At 36.1% G+C, this 24,759-nt stretch overlaps 1 protein-coding gene across 4 annotated transcripts in view; it reads right to left on the bottom strand.

Annotated features, from left to right (window-relative positions):
- The window catches only part of KIF2A (kinesin family member 2A), a 100,446-nt gene that overhangs the window by 19,149 nt on the left and 56,538 nt on the right, over nt 1-24,759 (bottom strand). For all 4 annotated transcript variants that reach the window (XM_036761660.1, XM_036761681.1, XM_036761672.1 and 1 more), the window contains exons 7-14: nt 16,341-16,436; nt 13,287-13,341; nt 11,690-11,852; nt 8,918-9,008; nt 8,700-8,763; nt 7,801-7,892; nt 7,437-7,579; nt 434-638 (exon numbers count right to left, since the gene is read on the bottom strand). In XM_036761660.1, the coding sequence (XP_036617555.1) occupies nt 434-638; nt 7,437-7,579; nt 7,801-7,892; nt 8,700-8,763; nt 8,918-9,008; nt 11,690-11,852; nt 13,287-13,341; nt 16,341-16,436 (909 nt within the window). The remainder of the gene's footprint in view (nt 1-433; nt 639-7,436; nt 7,580-7,800; nt 7,893-8,699; nt 8,764-8,917; nt 9,009-11,689; nt 11,853-13,286; nt 13,342-16,340; nt 16,437-24,759) is intronic.

Raw genomic sequence — 24,759 nt, 5'->3', positions numbered from 1 at the left:
AATAATATAGTCAGACGGATTATGAAGTACATCAGACTAAAAGAGTGATTAATGGAATGATGTTAACCTGGGAAATCATTTATATACTGCCAAAGGGCCCTGTCTTAACACTGTTCCGTTCAACATTTTCAAGAGTGACTAAGATGCGAACACATTTGAAGTATTTATCTTATTTGGGGATGAAACAAAATTTGGATGACAACAAAATCTGAAAGGAACCTCAAAACTATCCCATCTACTCTCAGTCTTCCACCTAAAACTGGTAATGCTTGTAAAGGAAATACTAGGTTGATTACAAATACATATATAAACTGCCTATTTCTTAAAAGATTTGTCTTATGTTCTAGGGGTAAGGGGAACACCCGTGTTCCAAAATAGAGGAAAAAAAAATAAAATGGACTTTCACTTTGTTGATTGAAAACACTTTACTTACCTTGAGTGCTAAAAGGCTTTTATTAATTTCAGCACCTTCAAGCCGAGTTTGCCTATCTGCACTAGAAGTATCTGCTCCTCTTTCATTTCCAGCCAAATCAATGAGAGAAAATTTGCCATGTAATTTTCCTTTCCTTCTCAGGATAATTTGAAAGACTGCATGACTCCGAGATGAATGTGCATTTGCAGATGTCTGACCAGACGTTCTAAAATTAGATGAGGTATGAAACTGTCAGCCTCATATTACATGATAATGTTTTAGTGACAATATTTTAATTATGAAAAAGCAATGGAAATAAAAACCTACTTTCATTATTTAAGTAAGAAGGAAACATCTAAGGCAGTAATCAAGCTTGTCTACCCTCTTGGAAACAAGCACCCAACTAAATTGGGATTAGTATAGTGGTATTTTCTATCTAAGAATAAAACTGTTGAAGAAAATAGCATTGAATTCTGAAAAACTGAACATTACAAATTAGTAACAATGATCAAATAAAACACATACTCAAGCTTATAAATCTGTCATCCTTCTAGTGGCATATTAAGACTATAAAAATCACCGAATGTAAATGTATACATCCATAAACCTGTGATCTCATTAATGCATATTTTCTCAAAAGAGGCAAATTGCAACTCATCTATGCCTGTCCATATGTGAAATGGTTTTCCCCAAAAGAAAATGCTTCCCTGGCCACCCTCTCCAGTACTAAATGCTCCTCCTCTAAAAGCAATGGACCAAGAGAAGGAGCAGGCATATTCTTTGGCCTTCACTTCCATTTGCAGATTATCCCTTTGCTACTGTAATTCTGTAATCTCTCTTCCTTTGAGGTTCATTTCATCAATCTTTATCACTCAGTTCAACTCCTTATCCCAGGCATATAACTGACCTCCAAGACATTCTCACTTCTTTATACAAGGAGTTCAGTACCTTGCTCATAGTCTGTATCTCCGCCCAAACTCTCCTATTCTTTAACATACATAACTTTAATATACATGTTAAAGTCCCTTTGAATAACCTGGCCTCCTTCCAATCAATTCATCATCCTCCACATCTACTCCCATTTTCACTCCACCTCAGCCATTCACCAGGATGGTCATATCATTGTGTAGACCCATAACTACTCCACTTCCAAGATCCAGAAAATGCTAAAATCCCTCTCTTCAACCACAACCTTCAACCTTGTTCCTCCTCTTCTTTTTCTTAAACCTATTCTTCACCTTCAATATGATCTCCAGTCTCTCTACCCCATCCTGTTCTCCCAGCTCATTACCCTACTCTGGAATCTCACCTACTCAAAAAATCTTCAGAGCTCCCCACTTATCTCTAGGATAAAATACAAAATCCTCAACATTACATATAAAGCGCCCACTACCTGGTTCTCATCCATCTTTCCAGTTAAATTCCACAGTACTTCTTATCCTGTATTTCTCTTCATTCAAAACAGCACTACTGAATGATCCCCATAAATGGCATTAAGTCTCCTGCTTGATGTCTCTGAAATAGTGGTCCATCATTTCCTAAAATGCACTCTCCTCCTCACCTCTGCCTCAGAGAATTTCTGGGTTCTTTCATAGCACAACTCAAGCTCCATTTCCAACTCATACCTGCAGTCTTTTCCTTTTCTTTAAAATAAATTTATTCTTTTTCTTTAAAGTAAATTTATTCTTTATTTTTAACATTCTTTTAAAATTCTGAGTTCCAAATTCTCTTCCTCCCTCCAACCCTGCCCCATCCCTGAGAAGGCAAAGAAAATGATATCAATTATATATATATATATATATATATCAATATCAATTATATATATATAAAATATATATTTACAGATTAGCTATATTGCAAAAAAAAGGCAAAAAATTAAAGCACGAAAATTAAATTTCAAACTGTACTCAGAATTCATCAGTTCCCTCTCTGGACCTGGATAGCATTTTTTTTTTTATCATGATTCCTTTTGAATTATTTTAGATCATTGTATTGTTCAGGGCACCTAAGTCTTTCATAGCTGATCATCATTACAGCACTGTTGTTACTGTGTACAATGATCTCTCAGTTCTTCTCAATTCATTTTGCATCAGTTCATATAGGTCTTGCCATTTTTTTTCTGAAACCATCCTCCTCATTTCTTATAGTATTTTATCACAATCATATGCTAAAACTTGTTCAGCCATTCTCCAATTGATGATCATCTCTCCAATTTCCAATTGTTTGCCACCACAATATTTTTATTATTTAATATTTTTAGTTTTCAACACTGATTTCCACAAGATTTTGAGTTATCGATTTTCTCCATTTCTACCCTCCCCTTACCCCAAGATGGCATGTATTTTGATTGCCCCTTTCCCCAGTCTGCCCTCCCTTCTGTCACCCCACTCTCCACCCCCCATACCCTTTCCCCTTACTTTCTTGTAGAGCAAGATAGATTTCTATACCCTATTGCCTGTATATCTTATTTCCTAGTTGCACATAAACACTAACTTTTTTTTTGAGCATTTGTTTTTAGAACTTCCAAACTTTTTTCTTCCCTCTCCACCCACCCTCCTTGACAAGGCAAGCAATTCAACATAGGCCACATATGTATCATTATGCAAAACACTTCCATAACAGTCATGTTGTGAAAGCCTAACTATATTTCCCTCCATCCTGTCCTGTCTCCCTTTATTCAGTTTTCTCCCTTGTCCCTGTCCCTTTTCAAAAGTGTTTGTTTTTGATTACCTCCTCCCTCGATCTGCCCTCCATTCTACCATTGCCCCTCTCTCATTCCCTTCCCCCCTACTTTCCTGTAGGGTAAGATACCCAATTGAGTGTGTATGTTATTCCCTCCTTAAGTCAAACCCGATGACAGCAAGATTCACTCATTTCCTTTCACCTGCCCCCTCTTCCCTTCCAATAGAACTGCTTTTTCTTGCCACTTTTATGTGAGATAATTTACCCCATTCTATCTCTCCCTTTCTCCTTCTCCCAAAATATTCCTCTCTTATCCCTTAATTTTATTTTATAGAGATCATCCTTTCATATTCAACTCACCACCACATTATTTTTTATGTATTTTTGTACATATAGAACCTTTGCCTTTTTTCTTTGATCTCTTTGGGATACAGACTGAGTTATTTGTATTACTGGGTCAAAGGCATAGTTCCAAATTGTTTTACAGAATAACTGACCCAGTTCGCAACTGAACCTACAGTTTATTATTGTACCTATTTTCCCTCATCCCCTCCAGCATCTGCCTTTTCTGATAAGTGTGAGGAGGTACCTCAGAGTTGCTTTAAAATTCATTTCCCTATTCTATAGCTAGGTGGTAAAGCGATTAAGAGCACTGGGTCTGGAGTCAGGAAGACTTGAGTTTATATCTGGCCTCAGACACTGCTAGGTGTGTGACTCTAGGCAAGTCATTTAACCTTCTTTTGCCTTAGCTTCCGCATCTGTAAAATGAACTGGAGAAGGAAATGTATCTTTGCCAAGAAAACCCCAAATGAAGTCATGAAGAGCTGGACACAATGGAAAAGACTGAACAATAATGAAAGAGCTCTGATTTCTTCTTCTGAAAACTGCCCATTCAATGGTGGGAAAATTCAGCTGAGCTGCTGCTTGTCTGCAGCCATCTTGGCTTTACCATGAGATCTTTTCCTGATTGTCCATTTATTAGCACTCTCTATGAATTACAACAAAATACCTTGTCTTTATTTACTCTGGCCCCCTCCCTGACCATAAGCTCTTTAAAGGCAGAGGCTCTTTCATTTTTGACCTTCTAACACCCAGCATAAAGCCTTACACAGCATAGGTGCTTAGTATTTACTGAATAGAACAGAAACATATTAAATACCAATGGAGGAAATGAGGAAGTATGCTTAATGTTCTTAATATGTGAAGCCAGAAGACAAAAGAAGATCCAGATAAATGGAAGGATGGCTCACTGGTTATTGTTGGAAAACCAAATTTTAAAAGTTGGTGTTTATTTTTTTGTTCTTCCAAAGGCAGACAGAAATGTTATTTTGTGAGGGGATTTGGTTGTGTCATAACTGTTCATGATAATCATTTGAAAAAAGATCACCATGAAGATAATTATAACCCTTATACCAACACTTGCTGCAGAGGATGAGAAGACAGAGAAATTCCACAAAGACTCTATAAGACTCTCCAAATTAAATCAGCACACACTTTAAGAGAGCAACAGAAGGCAAAAGCATAACAGATTTAGAATACAAACTCATTGGAAATTCTTATAGAGGCATGGTCAGGAGCAGCATCACCTCTTAAAACAGTGAGAAGGAGGCAAGGGGAAAGATAAAGTAATTTAAAGCTTGGCAATAAAACAAATTAAGTAAAGTCATTCTGGGAACATTTAGAGATGAAATTGGAAGAAAGTCAACAGATGAAAAAAGAAAAAGTTCTGTCATGATTTATCTAACAAACTCTATTTTTTCAATGATAATGGAGCCACCACTTTCAGACTCTACCATCACAATCCCAAATGTGGTGCCTGAGGAAGAAAAGAAAACCAAGAAGGGAAAGGTAGCTTAACTAGTACACCCAGAAATGTTTGTGCTGGAGGCTACATAGCTTGGAAGGTCTTCAAGGATTGATTCTCAAGATTTCTGAAATGAGGAAGGAAGGGAAGAGATAACAACACATGGGAAAACCCCCAAAACTACTGACCTAATTAATACTGAAATAAAGCAATTGGGAAAGTATCAATAACTATTAACCCATATGCCTACTTTTTCTACTCCTCTATAAAATCTTTAGGAGAATAACCTACAGATGAATCAAATGTACTCTCAATGAAGGTCTGAGAAGGGTGTGAGCAGGCTTTTACAAATTGTATTCTAAAGGAGATCACATCTCTACTTACAGGTGCAGAGAAAACAACATCCTACTGTGCTTACTGTTTTTTGACTTCAATTTTTTTTTAAAATTTGGTACAGCAAAAGGCTGCCTTAATGGTTGTCCTCCAGTTAACATATATCCCACATATGTAAATAAACATTTCTCAAAATCATATAAGACTTTCTTTAAAGATATAATAAAATTTGTTTGCCAACACATTGATTATTTACATGAAGGGAGACACATGCCTCTCATGGACAGCATTAAGCGCAGAAGCCAAAATGAACAATAATTCCTTAGATATGGTGAGGTCCTCCAGATGCTCCTATTTGCAAATGGCATCATGCCATCAGGCACCCAAATACTACAAAGCATCTTAAATGAAATCTGTAATCACTCAAAACAGTTCAGACTAATTAGCACACTAGAAAGAACCTGCAATTGGATCAGAGACCCTGTGTGGGAATCTTGCTTCTAGCACTTGGTGGCCCTGCAAGAGAGGTGCTTAATATCTCTGAACAAGAATTCTCTCATCTATAAAATGGAGTGGTTGGAAGAGGTGACCTCAAGTCCCCTCCTAGCCCTAAATCCACATGGAAAAACCAAGTAGATGAATAATTTTTATGATCCAAAATATATAGAGCTGGAAGGATAATAAAAAGAGCTGGGACAATGAACTCCAACTGAGTCAGTGTATCATAGTGGTGAGACTGCCTCTGGGACTCTGCACAGTTCTTTTGATGATTCAAAGGACACTACATCATTCAGAGAAATAAGATGCATGTCATCCAAGAGCAATGGAGAAGCACAAGTCGTATATGATGAGTAGGATACAATATACTCCCAATGAAGAATCACGTCTGGGAAGCAATTTAGATCAAGAAAAGCATGATTAAAAAAGGTGGACTAGTAATGTATGGAAAGTGAAGAATAACTAATGGATGTTGCTTTAGGCCCTAACTGGTTATCTGAAAAATGTCAAGACACTTAAAGTGGGGTTACTGGGAATGTTGAGTGGACCTACTGTGGAGAATTTATGTGAGAATGTGGACTGAAGTGGCACAGACTGAGAAGACATTGAGCTGTAACATAAGGGTATCAACATCAGAGACCATAAGCCTAATGATGTATCTTAAATACACGCAACATAGTCATTCATGGAGATCAGCAATAGATCTTGAAGACTATGCAAGAGATGTTCAATGGTCCAGTAGGTTGTATCAAGGTAGAAATATTTGGAGTAAGGGTTAGAAATGGACATAGTACTATCATAGGGACCAGTCTAGCAACATTTGGGGAAGACTCATCAACAGGTATATTTTTATAGTCACAACTTATGAAAACTTTTTACCAAGGGGTTGTGATTTGCTTCAATAGAGAAAAATATATACAAGTGAAATAAAGGATGATTTTAAGGACTTTAGATACCATTAAGCACACATGGTGTTCAACTGTATCTGACTCTTTGTGGCAGCACCAGGCCCTTCTATCCTCCAATATTTCCTGAAATCTCTTCATGTTCATTGTTTCCATGACATTTTCTATCCATCTCATTCTCTGCTGTTCCCTTTTCCTTTTGTCTTCAATCTTTCCCAACATCAAGGTCCTTTCCAATGAGTCCTATCTCCTCTTTGTGTGCTCAAAATATTTAAGCTTCAGAATTTGACCTTCCACTGAATAGTCTGAACTAATTTCTTTAAGTATTGACTGATTTGATCTCCTTGCTGACCAAGGGACTCTCAAAAGTCTTCTCCAGCACCACAATTCAAAAGCATTGATTCTGTGGCCCTCAACTTTCCTTACAATCCAACTTCCACAGCCATAGATTGCTACTGGAAAAACCACAGCTTTGACTATATGGACATTTCTTGGCAAGATGATGTCTCTGCCTTTTTTTTTCAGTATGCCATCCAGATTGGCCATAGTTTTCCTACCAAGGAGCAAACTTTTTTAATTTCATGGCTGTAGTCACTGTCTGCAATGATCATTGAGCCCAAGAATATTAAACCTGACACTTCTCTCTCCATTTGCCAGGAAATGATGGCACCAGTTGCTGTGATCTGTTTTTTTTTTCCTATATTAAGCACACAAATACAGACATAAAATATAACTACAAGTAAAAGATAATTAAGGAAATATTTGATATTTTGAGTGCATTGATTAAAAGAATTAGTAATACCTGCAACTGTTGCCTATTTCAATGAGCTTCAGAACATCTTCAACGCATTTAACCTCCCGCTCCTGTAATCCCACAACTTGAACTTGCTGTTTGCCATCCTCTAACACTCTCAATTTTGTCTTCCTATTAAGCAGGTCAAATACCTTTGGGGAAAAAAAATACACTTATGTTAGCTAACTAAACATTAACAGAATTGGGAGTCTCAAAGGACACAGAAAAGCTAGTTAAGTAGGTTTTAAATAATTTAGTTAGAAATGATGAATGTTAAACTGTTTCAAGAGCAAAATTTTATAAATGAGTCAATTTATATTCAAATTATATTAGCAGTGGAACTTCATGGTAAGTACTAAAAGCTTATACTTACCTTTCCACTATAAATTTCAAAAAAGGTTGCATATACTTGAAGCTCTAACTTCTTATAGTTTGGTTTCTTTAGCATTAAAAAGACATCTCGAGCTATTGAGTTTCATATAAAAAGAAAACAGGTAAGTTTCAATTAATACCATGAAAAAGTAATAAAAAGTTCTTACTGTTCCAAAAATCTTCTTAAAATTTTGAATTTAATGAACAGCAATAAACTTCCATATATAAAATAGAACAGAAAAAGATTATGTGGAAACCACAAATCTCTATCATATAAAATTTTCTGAAAAAAATACATATGTAATAATATACCATATAATAGTATATCAAATATACATAAGATAAATTAAACATGTTATTTGGAAAGCTGTCCCAATTGGGTTTCCCTCTAAACTTCCTTCTGTTTTCTTCTGTGCATTTTTAAAGATGATTCAATGATCCATTTTGGGAGTTTTTTTGGGGGGGGAAGGGGTGTGGCGGGTGTAAATTAGAGACTGTTGTTAGCTTCCTCCTGCCCCATAATGCACCCCCCACACATGGAAAAAATAATCCTTCTAACCAAAAAACCTTATTCTTGTTTTTTAAAGAGATCAATCTTTTTCACAATAATATTACAGTGATTTAAAAAAAAAAGACACTTAAAAATCTAAGGTCCAAATCTTCACTTCCCATACTTATACCTTATATTCAAAGGTGATCAAATGATCGACAATTATTAATTATGCTACTTATTTTAGACTTATTTATTGCTGTTTACTTCCTTATTATATGCTGTTTATTTATGATGGTTTATAATCTAACCAAACAGAAGGTTTTCCACAATCTTTAAAAACAGACAAATCAAGCATAAAAAAGCAACATTAAAGTATTTGTAAATCAAATACAAAAAGATCTATTTACCTGCTAGAGCATATATCCCTTTAGAACAATCTTGGTTCTTTCCTGAAAAGTCACCACCCATGGTCTAGAAGTTTAAAAATAAAGAGTAAATATCATGTAAAACTAATAAATTCTGTCTTAAGTATTCATATCTGTGTTGTGGTTTCCCAAAATGCAATTATTTTAAAAAATATGAATCACGACTTTATGTTACTACACAATTTCTAGGAATCACTTACATGAGTTTTTCCACTTCCTGTTTGACCATAAGCAAAACATGTGGCCATTCCCCTTTCAAATATGGTTTCTACTAATGGTCTAGCCGTAAACCTAGAAAAATGCAAAAAAGAATAATCTTTCATCACTGTATTCTCATTACTGAATCTGGAAAAAGTCACATTTATATAGAGAGAAAACTGGCTCAGTAAGTTTATTAAAATTTTTCCTTATAAACTACATTCTAGAATCATTAGAAAATACTGAAATGCGAGTGTCTCAGAATCATTATTTTTCAGAAAATTCTACCAAAAATGATGCCATCAGTGAATGAAAGTAATAAAGAATAAAAAAGAGATCAGTAACAAATATAAAGAGCAGGGATAAAACACAAAACATCAAAGTCTTGTGGTCTGTTATAAATAATGGACTATTAAGGTTAATTTTATGCTGGATTCTGAAATTAATATGCGGGCACAGAGAGAGGAGGTATGCACTATAGTGGATTAAGGACAGATTTCAGAGTCAGAAAAGACATGGGTATTAGTTATGCCTCTGAAACATGTGAACTAGGTGACCATGGGCAAGTCACTTAAACTCTCAGTACCTCAGACAATAAGTTATCTATAATTGTGCTGATCTGTAATGGTGGAAAAAGTTTCTACACCAGGAAACCAAACTAAAATTTTTAAAAATAAAAAGTACAGCAAAAAGATTATGGTTATGTAACAATAACACAGAGTGCTTACAGCTTGTACTTTTCAAAGAGACCAAAAGAGAATGTGAATAACTAAGCTAAAAGAAAAGATGAAAGAGAGAAAGTTTTCAATAGAAGGAGGATTGACTCACTACAAATAGCAAGGTAGAGTGAACAACGACTCTGACAAGGTTAGGTGAGTGAACAGAAAAGCAGGTTATGAGCTTCAATCTGGGCAAGTAGATAAAATGCTATATATTAAAAACTACAAACTACATGTCTAAGGTGACAATCTCTGAATTAACTGCTTTTGACTTAGAAAAAGATATCAATCAATACAGATTATTTCTGTACTGCTTTTGTCAAAAAAGTCAACAGAAAGCTCTTCATCACATAGACTATTAAAATAAAATTTAAATCATGAGACTAGTAAAAACCCAGGCTGCTAGCACCAGAAACACATCATATTTCTTCAACTGTCATAACAAGTACAGAAGGATAAAAAAAAAAAAAGAACTATGTCATCTAGAGAAGCTTTTTAGGAAGATGGATCAAAGAATTTACAATTCTTCAACTGCAATAGATGAAGAATCAGAGGGAGATATGATTAATATCTGTAAAATCATGTGAATAGCAATTTTTACCAAATCTAGGAAATTTGAAGTGCCAGCCCTTAAAGCTTTCAGGACCTATGGTTAAGTCAATTAAAAGTAGGTTCAGAGGACTTTAAATACTCTTATGAAAATGGCTGAAAACTTGTAGTTTCAAATTCCACTAGTAACATTTACTAAGTAACTATCATGTCCTTATGAACTTATGGGCCAGGAATATAAAGAAAGGCAAAAACAAAAAACAACCCCCTCCCCATTCCCTCCCAGCCAAAAAACCCAGACATTGCTCTAAAGGAGTGTACAGTCTAAAGGGAGAGACATCATAAAAAAAAAACTACATACAAATAAGCTATATACAGGATATCTATCTATCCATCCATCTATCCATCCCACCAACTATATATGTGGAGTACCATGCTAGAAGCTGGCGATATAAGAACAAAAGAAAATGGCCACAGCCCTAATGGAGCTTAGCTGTTAGTGAGAAAGATATTATATGTATATAGCTAAACACAAAGAAATTTAAGGATAACAACAAGGGAAAGGGATAACAACAAACTTCAGGATAATAACAACGGAGTCAGAAAATGCTTCTTGTAGGTTGTGGAATCTGCGGTGAAACTGACAGCTAAGGATTTTAAAAAGCAGAAGTTATCAAAGAGCATGTGGACAAAGGTTACCTCAATTTCCTCATCTCGTGAGTATTAAATAGCACCCTATAAATTTTAAAGAACTACACAAAGCATTTTAAAACATCTAGGTGGCACAGTGGATAGTTCTGGACCTGGAGTTAGGAAGACGTGGCTTACATACTTACCAGCTCTACGACCTAGGGAAAGTCACTTGACTAAGCCTCAGTTTCTTTCTCCACAAAAGGACTTATAATAGCACCTACCTCAAGGGGGCTGTTGTGAGGATCAAATGAGTGTGTGTGTGTATATAGGTGTACACATATGTGTGTGTCCCTATATTACCTATGTGATAAATTATATATATATATACACACACACTCATTTGATCCTCACAACAACCCCTTAAGGTAGGTGCTATATATGTATACAAACACACTTATTTTTACACATGCACATATAGAGTGCTTACAAATCTTAAATTATGTAAACGCTAACTATTATTATCATTAAATTTAGGTTACAGATAATAGATAAAATCATGGATGACTGATAGGTTATATTCACAGAAGAAATCCTTAACTTTCTGAGGTTTACCTCATGAAGGATAACAGAATATGCTTTCAAATCTGACTGTACACTAAACAAGGCAGACTGATCCACAGGTTTCATCAAAAACAAAAAAGTACTTTTGTTTGCATTAGTATGGGTAGTTCTATTTTATATTTAAAACTCAAGACAGAATTAGAGAATTTAATAGACCAATTAAAAATCTGCAAGAAGAAATGTCTCTTAAGGTAAAGATGAGCACAAGTAATAAAAATGGAAAACAAATTCACACAAAAAGTATTTACATACCTATAAACCATTTCATTAGGAGCTGAATCATCAAAGGCATAGTCAAAACGAAATGTTTGGTTTTCTAGGTACCTTGTTAAGTCCACTTTTTGTTTTGGTTCATGTACCATGACAACATCTTTACTAGGGATTGTAATCACATCAAGGTCTTTCATTACCGTTTCTAAAAAGGGAAAATGAAACAAATCAGTATTCAGTCATTTTTATTGGACGTATTCAACTAACTGTACAACTACAAAAAAGTACATTACTGTTTGAAGCACTAAGGATTGACAAAGAAAAGTATCACTAAAGTCTTCAAAAATAAATTGAATAGAATACTGAAAGTAGTCATAGTAAATTACAGACTACACACCATGAAGGTCAAGTTAAGGGCTTAATTTGAGCAAACGTTAAGAGTCAATTTCAGTAAGGCATTTGACACTTAACAATCTTTTTGTGGTTAAGATGGAGAAATATGGATGAGTGACTGAAAAAGGTGAATGGTCAGAGTGTTGTCTGATAGTCCTCTATCAATTTCAAGAGTTTAATCTGGAAAAGGGAATATCAATAAGGGATATAGCAGACAGTCCCAAAAGTCTGAAGGGCTGTTTGTTGAAAAAGGCAGAGTAGGTGGTAGTTCATTCCAATTCTCAAATTTCTCTGACACACTGCATGGCCCCAGCAGACTGACCTACAGGACCAGAGAGAAGTTCCAGGGAGGTAGAAGAGTGTAATGAACAGAGAGTCCAGGCAACCATTTAGCACTACAAATTATTCAGCAGATGCAGATCCTCACTGGGTTAGAATGAGAGTTTTTAGAAGGAAATTCCCTATACCAATGAAATCGCAGATCTAGACAAAAACAAAATGCCCCATCCGAATTGTGGACATTGAAATAATGGATACTACTAACAAGGACCTCCTCTATTTCAGAAGGAAGAATATTTAATATATTACGAGAGAAGGAAGTGCTGTTACTAGATGCAGAGTATTTTAACCAGGTTGGCTTATTTTTGAGCCTTTTAAGAATTTAGAGCAACAATAAAATCCAAATGATCTACTGGAGTTTGGGAAGAGCACACAGCACTGCAGTGTTTTGATTTTCAATGCACAATGACAAAGCACAAGGCAGCAGGGGAAGAGGGTCTCTTTCTCAGATGTGTGCCTTCTATGGAAGAGAGGCTTCCCACATGGAAGGGAGATGAGGCCTTTTAGAGATGACCCCAGGTACAATTCTGATTTTGTTCTGTCACTACCCCATCATAAAGGAGTTCTTAAGACTTAGATGTAAAACATTTGGTGGGAGGCTAAACTAGATGATTTTGAACATGTCTTCCAACTCCAAGGCTTTTATGAATCTATGATTTTAAAATGCTGATGCTAAGGATGGAAGAACTCAGAATAGGAATCACTGGTAGGAGGGCAATAAAACTACCTTTGTAGTATCATGTCTTTACCATTTAAACTTTATAAATACCATATATATATATATATATATTTCACATTTTACATTCTAAGGTTAAGAACATGCAAAAGGAGTTTTTAGTCTACCAAATGAATTAGTAACAACAGCAGCAAAACAAGACAAAATAGATCTTCTGTAAGATTGCATTACCTTTTTTATTGAGTGGTCGTTTCCTTACACAAACACATATCCTGTGTTCATCAATCTATGAGAAAAATAATTTCAATAATGATTATTTTATCTTGTAGTAGGTGGAACATTTTAAAGCAATCTAAAACTCCTGTAGATTTTTGGAAATTTGTACCAAGCATAAAAAAAGTAGTTGTAAACTTAAAAAAAGCACACTACATTTATGTATGAGCGCACGCAAATGGCTCTATGCATGTTTACAACAAAAACAACCTCATCCTAAGCTACAAACTTGAAAAACAGCTCTATGGAGAATGGCACTGCACATTTTACCATGTGGTTCACTTAAAAGTCTGTGTCTTATCTGATATTCAGAAAGATACATGATATCCTAAATCTAAGTGAAAATGAAAACGTAGCAAAGATGTATGCAAAATTATATTGGGGGAAGGTGGTTGCAGTTGATTGAAATGAGACACTCAATTCCATTATCAGTGACTGCTCTATACTTTTTCCATTCTCTTCAGACCCCTAATTCTTAATTTCCCTTTCTACTCCCCTAGCCCAGCAGCTGGCTCTGCCCCCTCTTTCATGAGATGACAGAAGCTATCCATTGTGAACTCTTTCATCTGTTATTCTTACGTATTGTGGTCTCTATATCCATCCATTTCACTTTGAAATTAAGATCGCCTTTTTTTTTTTTAATCTGAAGCAAACTCCACTATCAGTTTCCTAGATTCTAACCCTTCTTGACTCCACAGGGACTCACATGAGTTCGCATGAAACATCCCTCTGATATAATAAAATAAGGGGGGAAACGCTTCCTTTTAATTTGTTAATCCCTTGAAATTATAATTCTTACTTTTGAGTCTAAACTACTTTAAAAATTTATCTACACCTGTTGTCTCCATTCTGTCACCATTAATTCCCTCTTTCAAGAAGCAACATGGTATAATGGAAAGAACACTAGACTAAGAATCAGAAAACCTGGACTCAAATTTTACAATTTACAACAAATCATACAACTTATTAGTCGTATAATCTGGGGGGAGTCAACCTGACATTCACTCTTAGGTTATTCTTCTGTAAAATAGGAATATTTGTATTTTCTACCTTATAAGACAATGAGGGAAAAGCTCTGTAGACTACAAAGTACTATGGAAATGTGAGCTGCTGGATTTTGACAACTTTGAGAGATGATACACAACGTGGGAGTCCAAATCCTTGCACTACGTTGATGAAGAAGCTGCAGCTCAGAAACATGAAGAGACTTGCTCAAGTCAAGGCTAGCTAATAATCTGGCTTTCTTGGACTCTAAGTCCATTGTGCTTTCCACTACAACACAATAACCTATAATTTGGTTTTGTCTCTACCACTCAACCATTACTTTCTATGGGAAATGTTACCAATCCTTTTATATCTAATTCAGAAAAATGGACTTGGAGTTAAACTTCCTTATGTAAAGGAATGCCATATCTTCTTACCTCTTGTTTTTTTACAGAAACCTTTCAATGACAAAACACTTCCAATTTTAAAAAAATTCTTTGGATTTCTGAATGAGCCTACTGACCTATTGGTCTTAAACCTCCAAAACATGCTGTAATATCATTGCCAGATTAATGTTCATAAAACATCAGTTTTATCATATTATTCTCTTACTCAAAATTGCCTGGCAAACTCTGCTGAATCTGACCTTGTCCCCATTCCCAGACCCAAGAATTGCTATTGTCAGAGCAGACACTATCATTCCCAGCGGATGAATTTTGCAAATATCCCAAACTCTCCCCTCCAGAGATTTCCAAGTTTTATTCAAGGACTTTTGCTTGTTATGCAAAACAACTGTGAAACTGTGAGTTGCCCATAACCCCTCCCACCTGCAGCCTGGCCATTCCCTCTGCCTTAGTACCCCATATAAACCCTGTTCCCAGCCCCTTCCTTGGGTACTCCAGCACTCGCTGTGTGGCACCCCAAACTGCAGCTCACTTGCTCCAATTAAAGACCTCCATTTTACCATATTGGCTGTTTTCTCTTGAATTCAGGTTGGCATGCCTAACCTAGTATAGAATCTAAACTCCTTAGTTTTTAACTTTATAAAGTATCAGGATCCTTTAAAAAGCTCCATTTATGTGGTTTATATATTTAATTAAAGCAAATGTTTCCTCTTGATTAAAATGGTTATCCTAAACATGTGCAATACAGTAGACTTTATATATATAGGGAAGAAAGTCCTAAAGATACAGGGATTTTAATGTATGTATCTAATTAGATACCAGTAAGCCCTGGCATACTTATTTTTCTTCTGGTAAGTTAGTCCAATTCAAAATACATGTTTCATGATCCCACAGACATGTATGTTAAAATTAGGTGTTCAGTTGTATTCTTTTGAATAAATATCAATGTTAGTCACATAATTATCTCCCTTTTTGTCCTGATATTTTTATTATAAAATGGTGAGACTGAAGGGAATTTTTTGATCATCTGGGTCCATGTCTCCTGCCACTCTCTGTATCCTTCACTGATAATCTGATTTTCACCTCCATTTACTAAAACAAAATGTTAATTAAGTGCCCAAGTTAAATGGAAGTATATTAACAGGCATAAAAGGTTTACAACATCAAGTACATAATAAGTAGTAAGAAAAGAAAGATAAGAGTGGCTGGTGTGGGAAGAGTAGGCGGTAGAAATCAGACACATACACAGAGGACTAAATTGTAATTACTTCTTCCTTATACGTCCCACCCACTACTGTCACTCCATTCCTTCCCCCTACACTCACTATAATTTAATTATCTGCCCTGGCAAGGACAAAGGAAATTTTACTTAACTCCACTGGCACTGTGGTTTATTATTATTTCAAGTTGGAAGAAAAGTAAAAATTATGTGGGGAAATAATTTTCTTGCTCTTCTTTTAAACATGTAAGAGAAAAGAAAACATGAGGGAGAAAAAACAAACAAGCGTATATTAATTTAATGAGCACTGCATTCATGAACTTTTAAGTTAAAAAATTAATGGCAACTACAAGCTACATATGCCCATATTTAAATAAACCCATTAGTAATTACAGTCAAACTTACAGGATCTGCTGTTGTAAGTGGTCTATAATCCAAGCTTCCTCTAAAGTCTCTGATCATACACATGATTTCGTAATTTGGGTTTGTAGCATCAACATCCTATAAGTTGGAAAAAATACAAGTTCATTAACTATAATGTCATATTTATTGCTTCTATGTCTACTTTGAAGAAGGAAGTCAAGTTAGTGGTTCTAGAGATTTAGTTATAGGGAAACTTGAGCAAAAAACTCAAATTCTGGTTTTGGTTGGATTGTGACCAAGAAATGTCTACAAATATAAGCAGTAGGTGGAGTGTTTCTACTATTGCTTCTGTCTCTCTACACACATATGTTTATGTCTGCTCACATTCACGTGCCTGTGTATATTATGTATATATTCATTGTAAGGTAAAAATTTTCCTCAAATTCTCATATCTCTTCCAGAACTTCCTGGAGTCACCCATGTCTCATTTCAAAGCAAACCTTCAAGTAGTAGAAAGAGCACTGGAATAGAGATGAATGTATTAACTGGGTAACCGTTTAACTTCTTCCATATTGAGTTTCCTCCTGTGTGAGACTGAGATATTACTACTTCTACCCCATACCCCATAGGGCTGTTGTGAAAACCTAGCACAAGGTCTGGGACATAGTATACATTTAATAAATGCTTCCTGATAAGATTTTTTCTATCCTTTGGTTATGAATTCCCCTCCTCCCTTCCACTTTCTCTCTCTTTTAATTAATACTGTCACCTTTTATATTTAAATTGCCTATTCATTTGGAGTACAATACCGTATTAAAGTAAAAGATGATCTAAAGCTACACAGTTTTCCAGGGATTCAATTTTTTTCTCTTTAGACTAGATTTATAGGATTCTAGGCAAATACATTATAACCAGCTCTCTCGTTGGGTGTGTTCCACTCCTCATTGTTTTTGGTTCTCAAACATCATCTTCTTAACTAGTTGTTCACTTCTCATATCTTTTCTGAAGCCTTTGGCAGCAGTGATGAAAGAGCCACTTGTGTCTCCAAGGTCTTCAGCTTCTTGCCCAACACTTTGTAATCTTTAGCAATAAGACCTAGGTATCATTTTTACTCATGGGAAGTCACTTGAGATGGGTAATGGTCATCCCAGTTTCACAATTTTGAAGAAGTTCTGTAACAAATTGGATACATGCTTTGAAAAAGACAATAGACTTCTCAGATGTTATAAGGTTAACAAATAGATACCTCAGTATCCCTCAGCAGAGGCTCATCTCCTACCTCTGACTGTACTGGATGCTACTTCACCTAATAACACCTATGAAGCCAAGGCACTGCTTCACCTTCAAAGGATGAAATTCTGTCCTCTTTAAGAAGGTTCTCATAACAGAAACAACACTGTACACAGTAATAGCAATAGTGTACAATAAGTCAACTGTGAATAGCTATTCTCAGCAATACTATGATCAAAGACAATTCCAATGGAATCATGATGAAAAAATGCTTCATTGCTTCCTTACTGCCCCCAAGGTAAAATACAGACTCCTAAGTTTGACACTGAAAGCCCTTTAAAGTCTGACTTCAGATTGCCTTTCTACGCGCACTGGACATGACTTACCTTCATGCATTCTACAAGCCAACTTAAATCAGGCCTACTTGCTGTTCCCTGATCTTGCCATTCCATCTCTTGTTCTATGCCTTTGGAAAGTTCTAGGTTTTTTTCCTCCACATCTGTCCCTCTTAGAATTCCTATCTTCCTTCAAGGCTCAGCTCACATGCCCACCTGAATATGAAGGCTGTCTCATTCCTCTTCAGCTTATCATGTATACCTTTTTCTATTTACATGTTGTATACCTCTTGTAGAATCTACGTTCTTTGAGGGCAGGACTGTTTCTTTACTTTTCTTTGTATCCCCAGAACCTAATAATAGTGCCTTTTAAATAGTAAGCACTTAAATGCTATGGATATTGGATTACATTATATATATCATAGGATTTTTGAGTCAGAAGGGACTTTATACATAATGTAATCCCATTACCTGGTTTTACAGATGAGGAAATTGAAAACCAGAGATTGATTGTGTGATTCAACCCAACTCCTTGAATCAGGCCAATTGGTTGTTCAAGTCTAAGAAACGAATAGCATGGAAAGGATTTTTACCAAGGTATAGCACTAGTTCAGGTAGAGATGACTCCTCTTATTTCCTAAGGACTTACATAACAGTCAGACATATATCAAGTATGAGGGGCACTGACTCTTTCTGATCTCGCTGCTTTCTTAGCTCCCTGAGCCAATTAAGTCTATTCATTACATTTCTAAGAAAAACAGAGTCCCAGTCTACAAGACAGGGAATTTGATAGCTACTGCTCCTATCACATCTCTAAATCATCAAAACCAGGATTTGAATCCAGGTCCTCTGACTCCAATTACATTTTTTCCCCCTAGAAGATCCTGTTCCCATTAGAATGCATTCCTCCCTGCTACCTCTTAGAATCTCTGGTTTCCCTGAAAGATTAGCTCAAATAATTTGTTTTACATAAGACCTTTCTGATTCTTTTCCACCCCCCAGCTGCTAGTGCCTTCCCTCCAAAATAACTTAATTTATTTTCTCTATATTTAAATGTTAATGTGTTGTCTGTTCCAGCAGGATTTAAGTAGTTGGCCATGGTGGACTTGGAATCAAAAAGACCTGGATTTGAATCACTCTTCAGATTCAAAAAAAGAAACAACTCACGCCGTCAATGAGATTACATTCTATAAAATGAGACAATATGCATATAAACAATATATATACAAAATGGGTGATTTTGTCGTGAGACAAGAAGACAGGATTTATCTTGTAAAATCAAAAAGCTTTTCACAGATGAAATAAATGCCGCTGTAATCAGAAGAAAATATTTGGGGTTGAGAGGAGACAAAAAAGAAAAGTCTTTACTTTAAGCATTTTTTATGTCTGACATCTAAAATTCTATGTGGAATCAGCACAACTATAAAAGACTAAGAACCAATCCATAATGGACAGGTAAAAGAGGACAAATGGTTTTCAAAAGCCAAAAACAAGCTATCATCAACCACCTGAAAAACATGTTCTAAATGCTAAAAATTCAGAGAAACACAAAGTAAAACAACTCCACAAGACAGCAAAGACATCCAATATAAAAAAAAAACCTCATCACTGCAGGGGGCAAGCATGCCGATTCACTGCTGGAGTTGTGAACTGATTCAACTGGTCTGAAAAATAATTTGAAATTATTCGAGAAGAGTTACTGAAGTATTCTTACCCTTTGATACAATGACTTCAATCCATGGATCATATACTAGGGAGTGATATCAAGAAAGACACATAGCTACTTAAAGTGTGCATAGCAGTCTTATTTGTGATAATAAAATTCCAGAAACAAAATATGGACATGCTGACTGAAGAATGGCTGAACAAATTCTAGAGAAACTAGGAGTGACGCAGAGCAGAGAAAGCAGATGGAGAAAAACTATACACACAATGAATGCAACAGTGTAAATCAAGAAAGTTAACAAACTTTGATTAGATACATGGTTAGTGTTAGTATCACACTGTACTGACAAAGTTAAAGACATAAAGTTTCTGCAGTTAAATGGCTTTAAAGCAGAAAGAAGTAAAATACCCATGTTAAATCACCTGATCAAGTCACTACAAGAGAAGCACAGCACAGAGGAGCACTAAAAACACCCAAAAACTGTTATCTTAGGATTGCTGATAGAGCAACTTTGGAGTAAATTGCAAAGGATTCATTTTTGCAGTACGGATGGTCAAGTTTTATAAAGTCAAACCCGAAGGAGCAGAAATCTTTCAAGAATGAAGCCGAAGGCTCCAAGAGAACAGAATCTGACAACCAGCTTAGATTTCTGAAGACATGCAGAGTAGATGAAAGCAAAGGTAGGTAAAAGAGAAACACAAAAGCAGTGCCAAGAATGCTAAAGTTCAGAAGTAGCTGAAGCTTGTGAAAAAACTAACAACAAAAAAGGATTTTTACAGTAAACCACACTGGGGAGAAAAGATCACAAATAAAGGAGAATCAATGGCCAAGACAGACAGGATAACTAGATGGAGAGCAGGCAACGTTGTTCTGTTGTTTTATTTCCTCTATCGAGGAAAAGGATCTTTGGACTGGAGAAGATAAAACAAAAATTGCTATGAGGGATCTGATACCCAAGAGAGTGGATAGCGAGTACCTGGCCTGTCCTTGTTGAATTCAAGTTATCTGGTACGGGAAGCACAGAAATAAGCACCTATTAAACGCTGCTACATGCTAGGCACTGTGCTGAGCACTTTACAAATATTTCGTTTGATCCTCACAACAACCCTGGGAGGTAGGTATTATTATTATACCTATTTTACAGTTGAGGAAACTGAGGCAAACAGGGGTTAAATAACTTGCCAAACAGCTAGTAAGTGTCTGAGACTGAATTTGAACTTTGGTCTTCTTGATTCCAGGTCCAGTGCTCTATCTACTACTTTGCCACCTCTAGTTGAATTAAATGCCTGTTTAATAAAATAACACGAAGACAGTGACCTCTTAAAGATCATGTAGGACAGGAGAGGATGGGACTGGAGAATGGCAAATGCCATCTCAATTTTTTTTAAAGGGAAGAGAACAGAATCTGCCAGCAATAGAGTTAGTGACCTTGACTTAAATTATTGCCAAAATTCTAGAAGGTACCGTTTAAAAAAATTGTTAGTGAGCACCTAGAAAAGGCAGCAATGATCATGAGAAGCCAGAATAACTTTGTTAAGACTAGACCAAGACAGACTAAGATAATTTCCTTTTCTTACATTTAAGATCAAGATAAGGAGCTTAGCATTCCTCCTAGGCTAATTTACCTTGTTTATTACTTAACCTCTCTGTGCTGTAATATGGGGAGATTAGGTGAAGGAGTAATACTGCAAAAGGGTGATCTGATCAGCAAAAGATATAATAAAAGTAAAATACTTTGTAAACTTCTAAGTGCTATGTAAATGCCAGCTATTATTATATGAAAGGTTTTTTTTTTTTAGCAAATAATTCAATAGTCACATGCTGTTTTCTATTTTTTTTAAAAAAGATGAAAGGATGTGAGCTACAGAATAAGGATAGTTGGATAGTTTTGAACTTGCTTAAAGGTTAAACCCAAAGAATTAATTTGTGGTTTGCTATAAAACTGGTCTCTACAAGATTTTTAAGGATCTGTCCTTGGCCTATGTTGTTTAACATTTATTACGAATAACGTGAATAATGGGATAAACATGATGCTTATAAAATCTGCTAATGAATCAGAGAATGAGGATCCAAAGATCTCATTTGTTAAGAGTGCTAATCTGATTCTAAGATGAAATAAAATGGGGATAAATGTAAATTTTTACATTTGGGTTCCAAATATCAACTTTATAAGACCAGGGAATATGGGGTTAGAATAGCATTTAATCAAAAATATCCTAGAGATTCTAGTAGACTGTAAACTTAATGTGTCAAGAAAATATGGCAGCCATAAAAGCTAATGCAATATGTGATTGCCCTAAGCATAATGTCAAGAATGAGGGAGATGATCATTTTTCTATCATCTAACCTGGTCAGACCACACCTAAAGTGATGTGCTTAGGTCTTGGTACCACATTTTAAGGAAGTAATTAATAAACCAGAGAGCATTCTAGTACTGTGAAAGATCTGGAAATTCTGTCTTATTTGGATGGGTTGGAGGAATTGGTGATATTTAACCTGAAGACTTAGGATGAACATAGCAACTATCTTCAAGTATTTAAAGGGAAATCACATGGAAGAATGATTTAAATTTAAAAGCATTCACTACCTAATCTGTGTTAGTCACTGGGGATGCAAAGCCAAAAGGAAAATAATTCCTCCTCTAAAGGTTCTTATATTCTATCAAGATAGATCTATCTTACATTACACACACATGCATATACAAGTTGATTTTGTAAGGGAAGGTACTAGAAGCTGGGGGCATCTGGAAAGACTTTATTCAGAAGGTGGTATTTGAGCCAAGTCTCAAGGAAACTAGGGATTCTTAAAGAGACAGAGGTAAGGGAGAAAAGAAATACACTCCAGAGCCAGGGGATGGCCATACAAAGGCATGGAGATGGGAAATGGGAGTGGCAGGCATGCATGTAAGACAGAATGATGGGACCACTGGATGAATAAAGGACAGTAGTATATAATTAGGTTGGAAAGGCAGGTTGGGGCTAGACTTAAATGGAGTTTATATGTATTCCTAGAGGTAACAGTGAGTCGCTGGAATTGATTAATGGACTAATATGGTCAGACCTGTGTTCTAGGAAAATTACTCTGGAAAACTATGTGGAAGATGAATTTGAAGAGGGAGTCTTGAAGCAAGGAGACCAGTTAGAAGGCTACTGCAATAGGCCAACTAAGAGGTGATGAGGCTTGAACTGTGTGAGTAGGAAGAAGGGAAAGATGTTATGGAGGTAGAAATGACAAGATTGAGAAAGTTACTGAATATATGGGGTGAGGCAAGGTGAAGTGTTGAAGGTTCGAAGGTTGTGAAGCTGAATAACTGGAGGACTGTGGAGCACCTGTGTTGGTAAACAAAATGGGCTCTTAGCACTCAGTTCAACCAAATGCCCTTGAAGAGTTTGACCTTCGCTTCCTTGATTAGATTTGGGAGTCCTTGCTGACCTCCTGGCCTCAGGGGTGGGCCTAGTTTACACATGAGTTTGAGTGATATGTCTGGGACATCAGAGGCTTTTAGACCATGTGGGTTTTAAGTCGCCTCTTTGTGACGATTCTAGGTCACATGGGTGAGTCGCATGTGTGACTCACCCTTGACCCTGAAAAAGATATAAAACCAGGGGTTGGCTTTCTCTTTTTCAGAGCTCTTACCCACAGCAATGGTGGCACACATGACTCTGGGCCAGCCCTTGTTATGAGCTCCTGGGCTGAACCTAGATGTTGGTAACTATGAATTGTATTGCGTCTGTCTGTCAATGTTTGTAATTTGTTTGTATTTTGCTCTGAAGTTCAGGGTGCTGGCTTTTCCCCCTGAACCTAAGTGAATGGTATTTGTATGCTGAATTAAAGTAAACTTGTCAACTCCTTAACAAAGCAGATCAAAAGAACCTGGGCTTTGGCAGCATGCTTGTTGTTGGGCTTGTGTTGCTCTTTCACCCCCACAACAGCTGCTAGCCAGATTGTTGAAATAGCACCTGACAAAAATAGTGAAGTTCAGAAGAGGGAGGACCTTTGTGGAAAAGATAATGAGCTCTACTGGGCATATGTCAGGTTTGAGATACCTTTTGGACATTTAGTTTAAATGTCTATAAGGCGGTTGGTGACATTGTACCGGACCTTAGGGGAGAGACCAGGATTAGATACACAGATCTGGGAGTCATCTGTGTGCAGTTGAAAACTAAACTCATGTTAGCTGATTAAAAATGTTTTGCCTGACTCCAGAAGACAAAATCAGAGGAATATATGTAAGTTATAAAGAGGCAAATTTGGGCATGATGTCAGAAAAAACTTCTTAACAATCAGAGCTGTCCAAAAGTGGAATGGGAGACCTCCTAAGGCATTGGATTCCCCTCAGTGGAGGTGATTAAACAGAAGGTGGATGGTCACTAATTGGTATGTTGCAGAGAGGATTTTGGTCCACTTAAGCGTTAAAGCTGCATAGCCTCTGTGCTCTTTCAACTTTTAAATACTGTGATTCTCCACAGGGACTATTACTAAAGCTTTAAGTTTCAGCTCTAAAGTGAAGTGATTAGGCTACTATTCTCCTTTAAATATTAAGTTATTCTAAAGTAAAGTGGATCAGAAAACTCTAATTACTTTATATAGATCCTGAAAATAATTCAACAAAAATGGCCTCACGAATATATAAAAAGACTAGCAAAAAAAACACCAACAAAGGCCACAATGTAATATTTTAGGGAGGTCATCAATAATTCATTAGGTATTATAAATATTTTAAAAGGAAAATAATTTCAGAAAAAAATGAACTTTATACAATAGCCTTATTGACAAATCCCCTGAGAATAAAAGTCCTTTGAAGAAAATTGGCTTATATGTAGAAGGAATACAAAATAGTACAATTCTCAATGCAAATCAATGGTCATAGTAACTGAGCAGGTGATGACAACTGTACTCACTTCCTGGAATACAAACCTAGGAAAGCTTCCTATTATCACTTTACCTTTCATAATAAAGTTGCCGAAAAAAGTCTGTCATTTTAAAGTACATGTCCAAAACAGAACTGATTACCTTTTTCTGAAACACCCACTTCTCTTCTAAACTTTTCTATTACTATTGAGGATACAACCTAGGTTCATAACCTGTGTCAACCTCAGTTCTTCACTCATTTATCCTATATGTCTGATTAGCTGCCAAATCTTGTCACTTCACTGTCTTCACATTTCTTTATATATCCCTTTCCCTCTACTTACATAGCCACTACCATAATTCAGACCTTTCTCATCTC

Source organism: Trichosurus vulpecula, chromosome 1 (assembly GCF_011100635.1).
Source record: "Trichosurus vulpecula isolate mTriVul1 chromosome 1, mTriVul1.pri, whole genome shotgun sequence".
In the NCBI taxonomy this organism is placed as follows: Eukaryota; Metazoa; Chordata; class Mammalia; order Diprotodontia; family Phalangeridae; genus Trichosurus; species Trichosurus vulpecula.
Note: the sequence above shows the minus strand (reverse complement) of the source record. Positions and strands in the feature narration are given on the sequence as shown.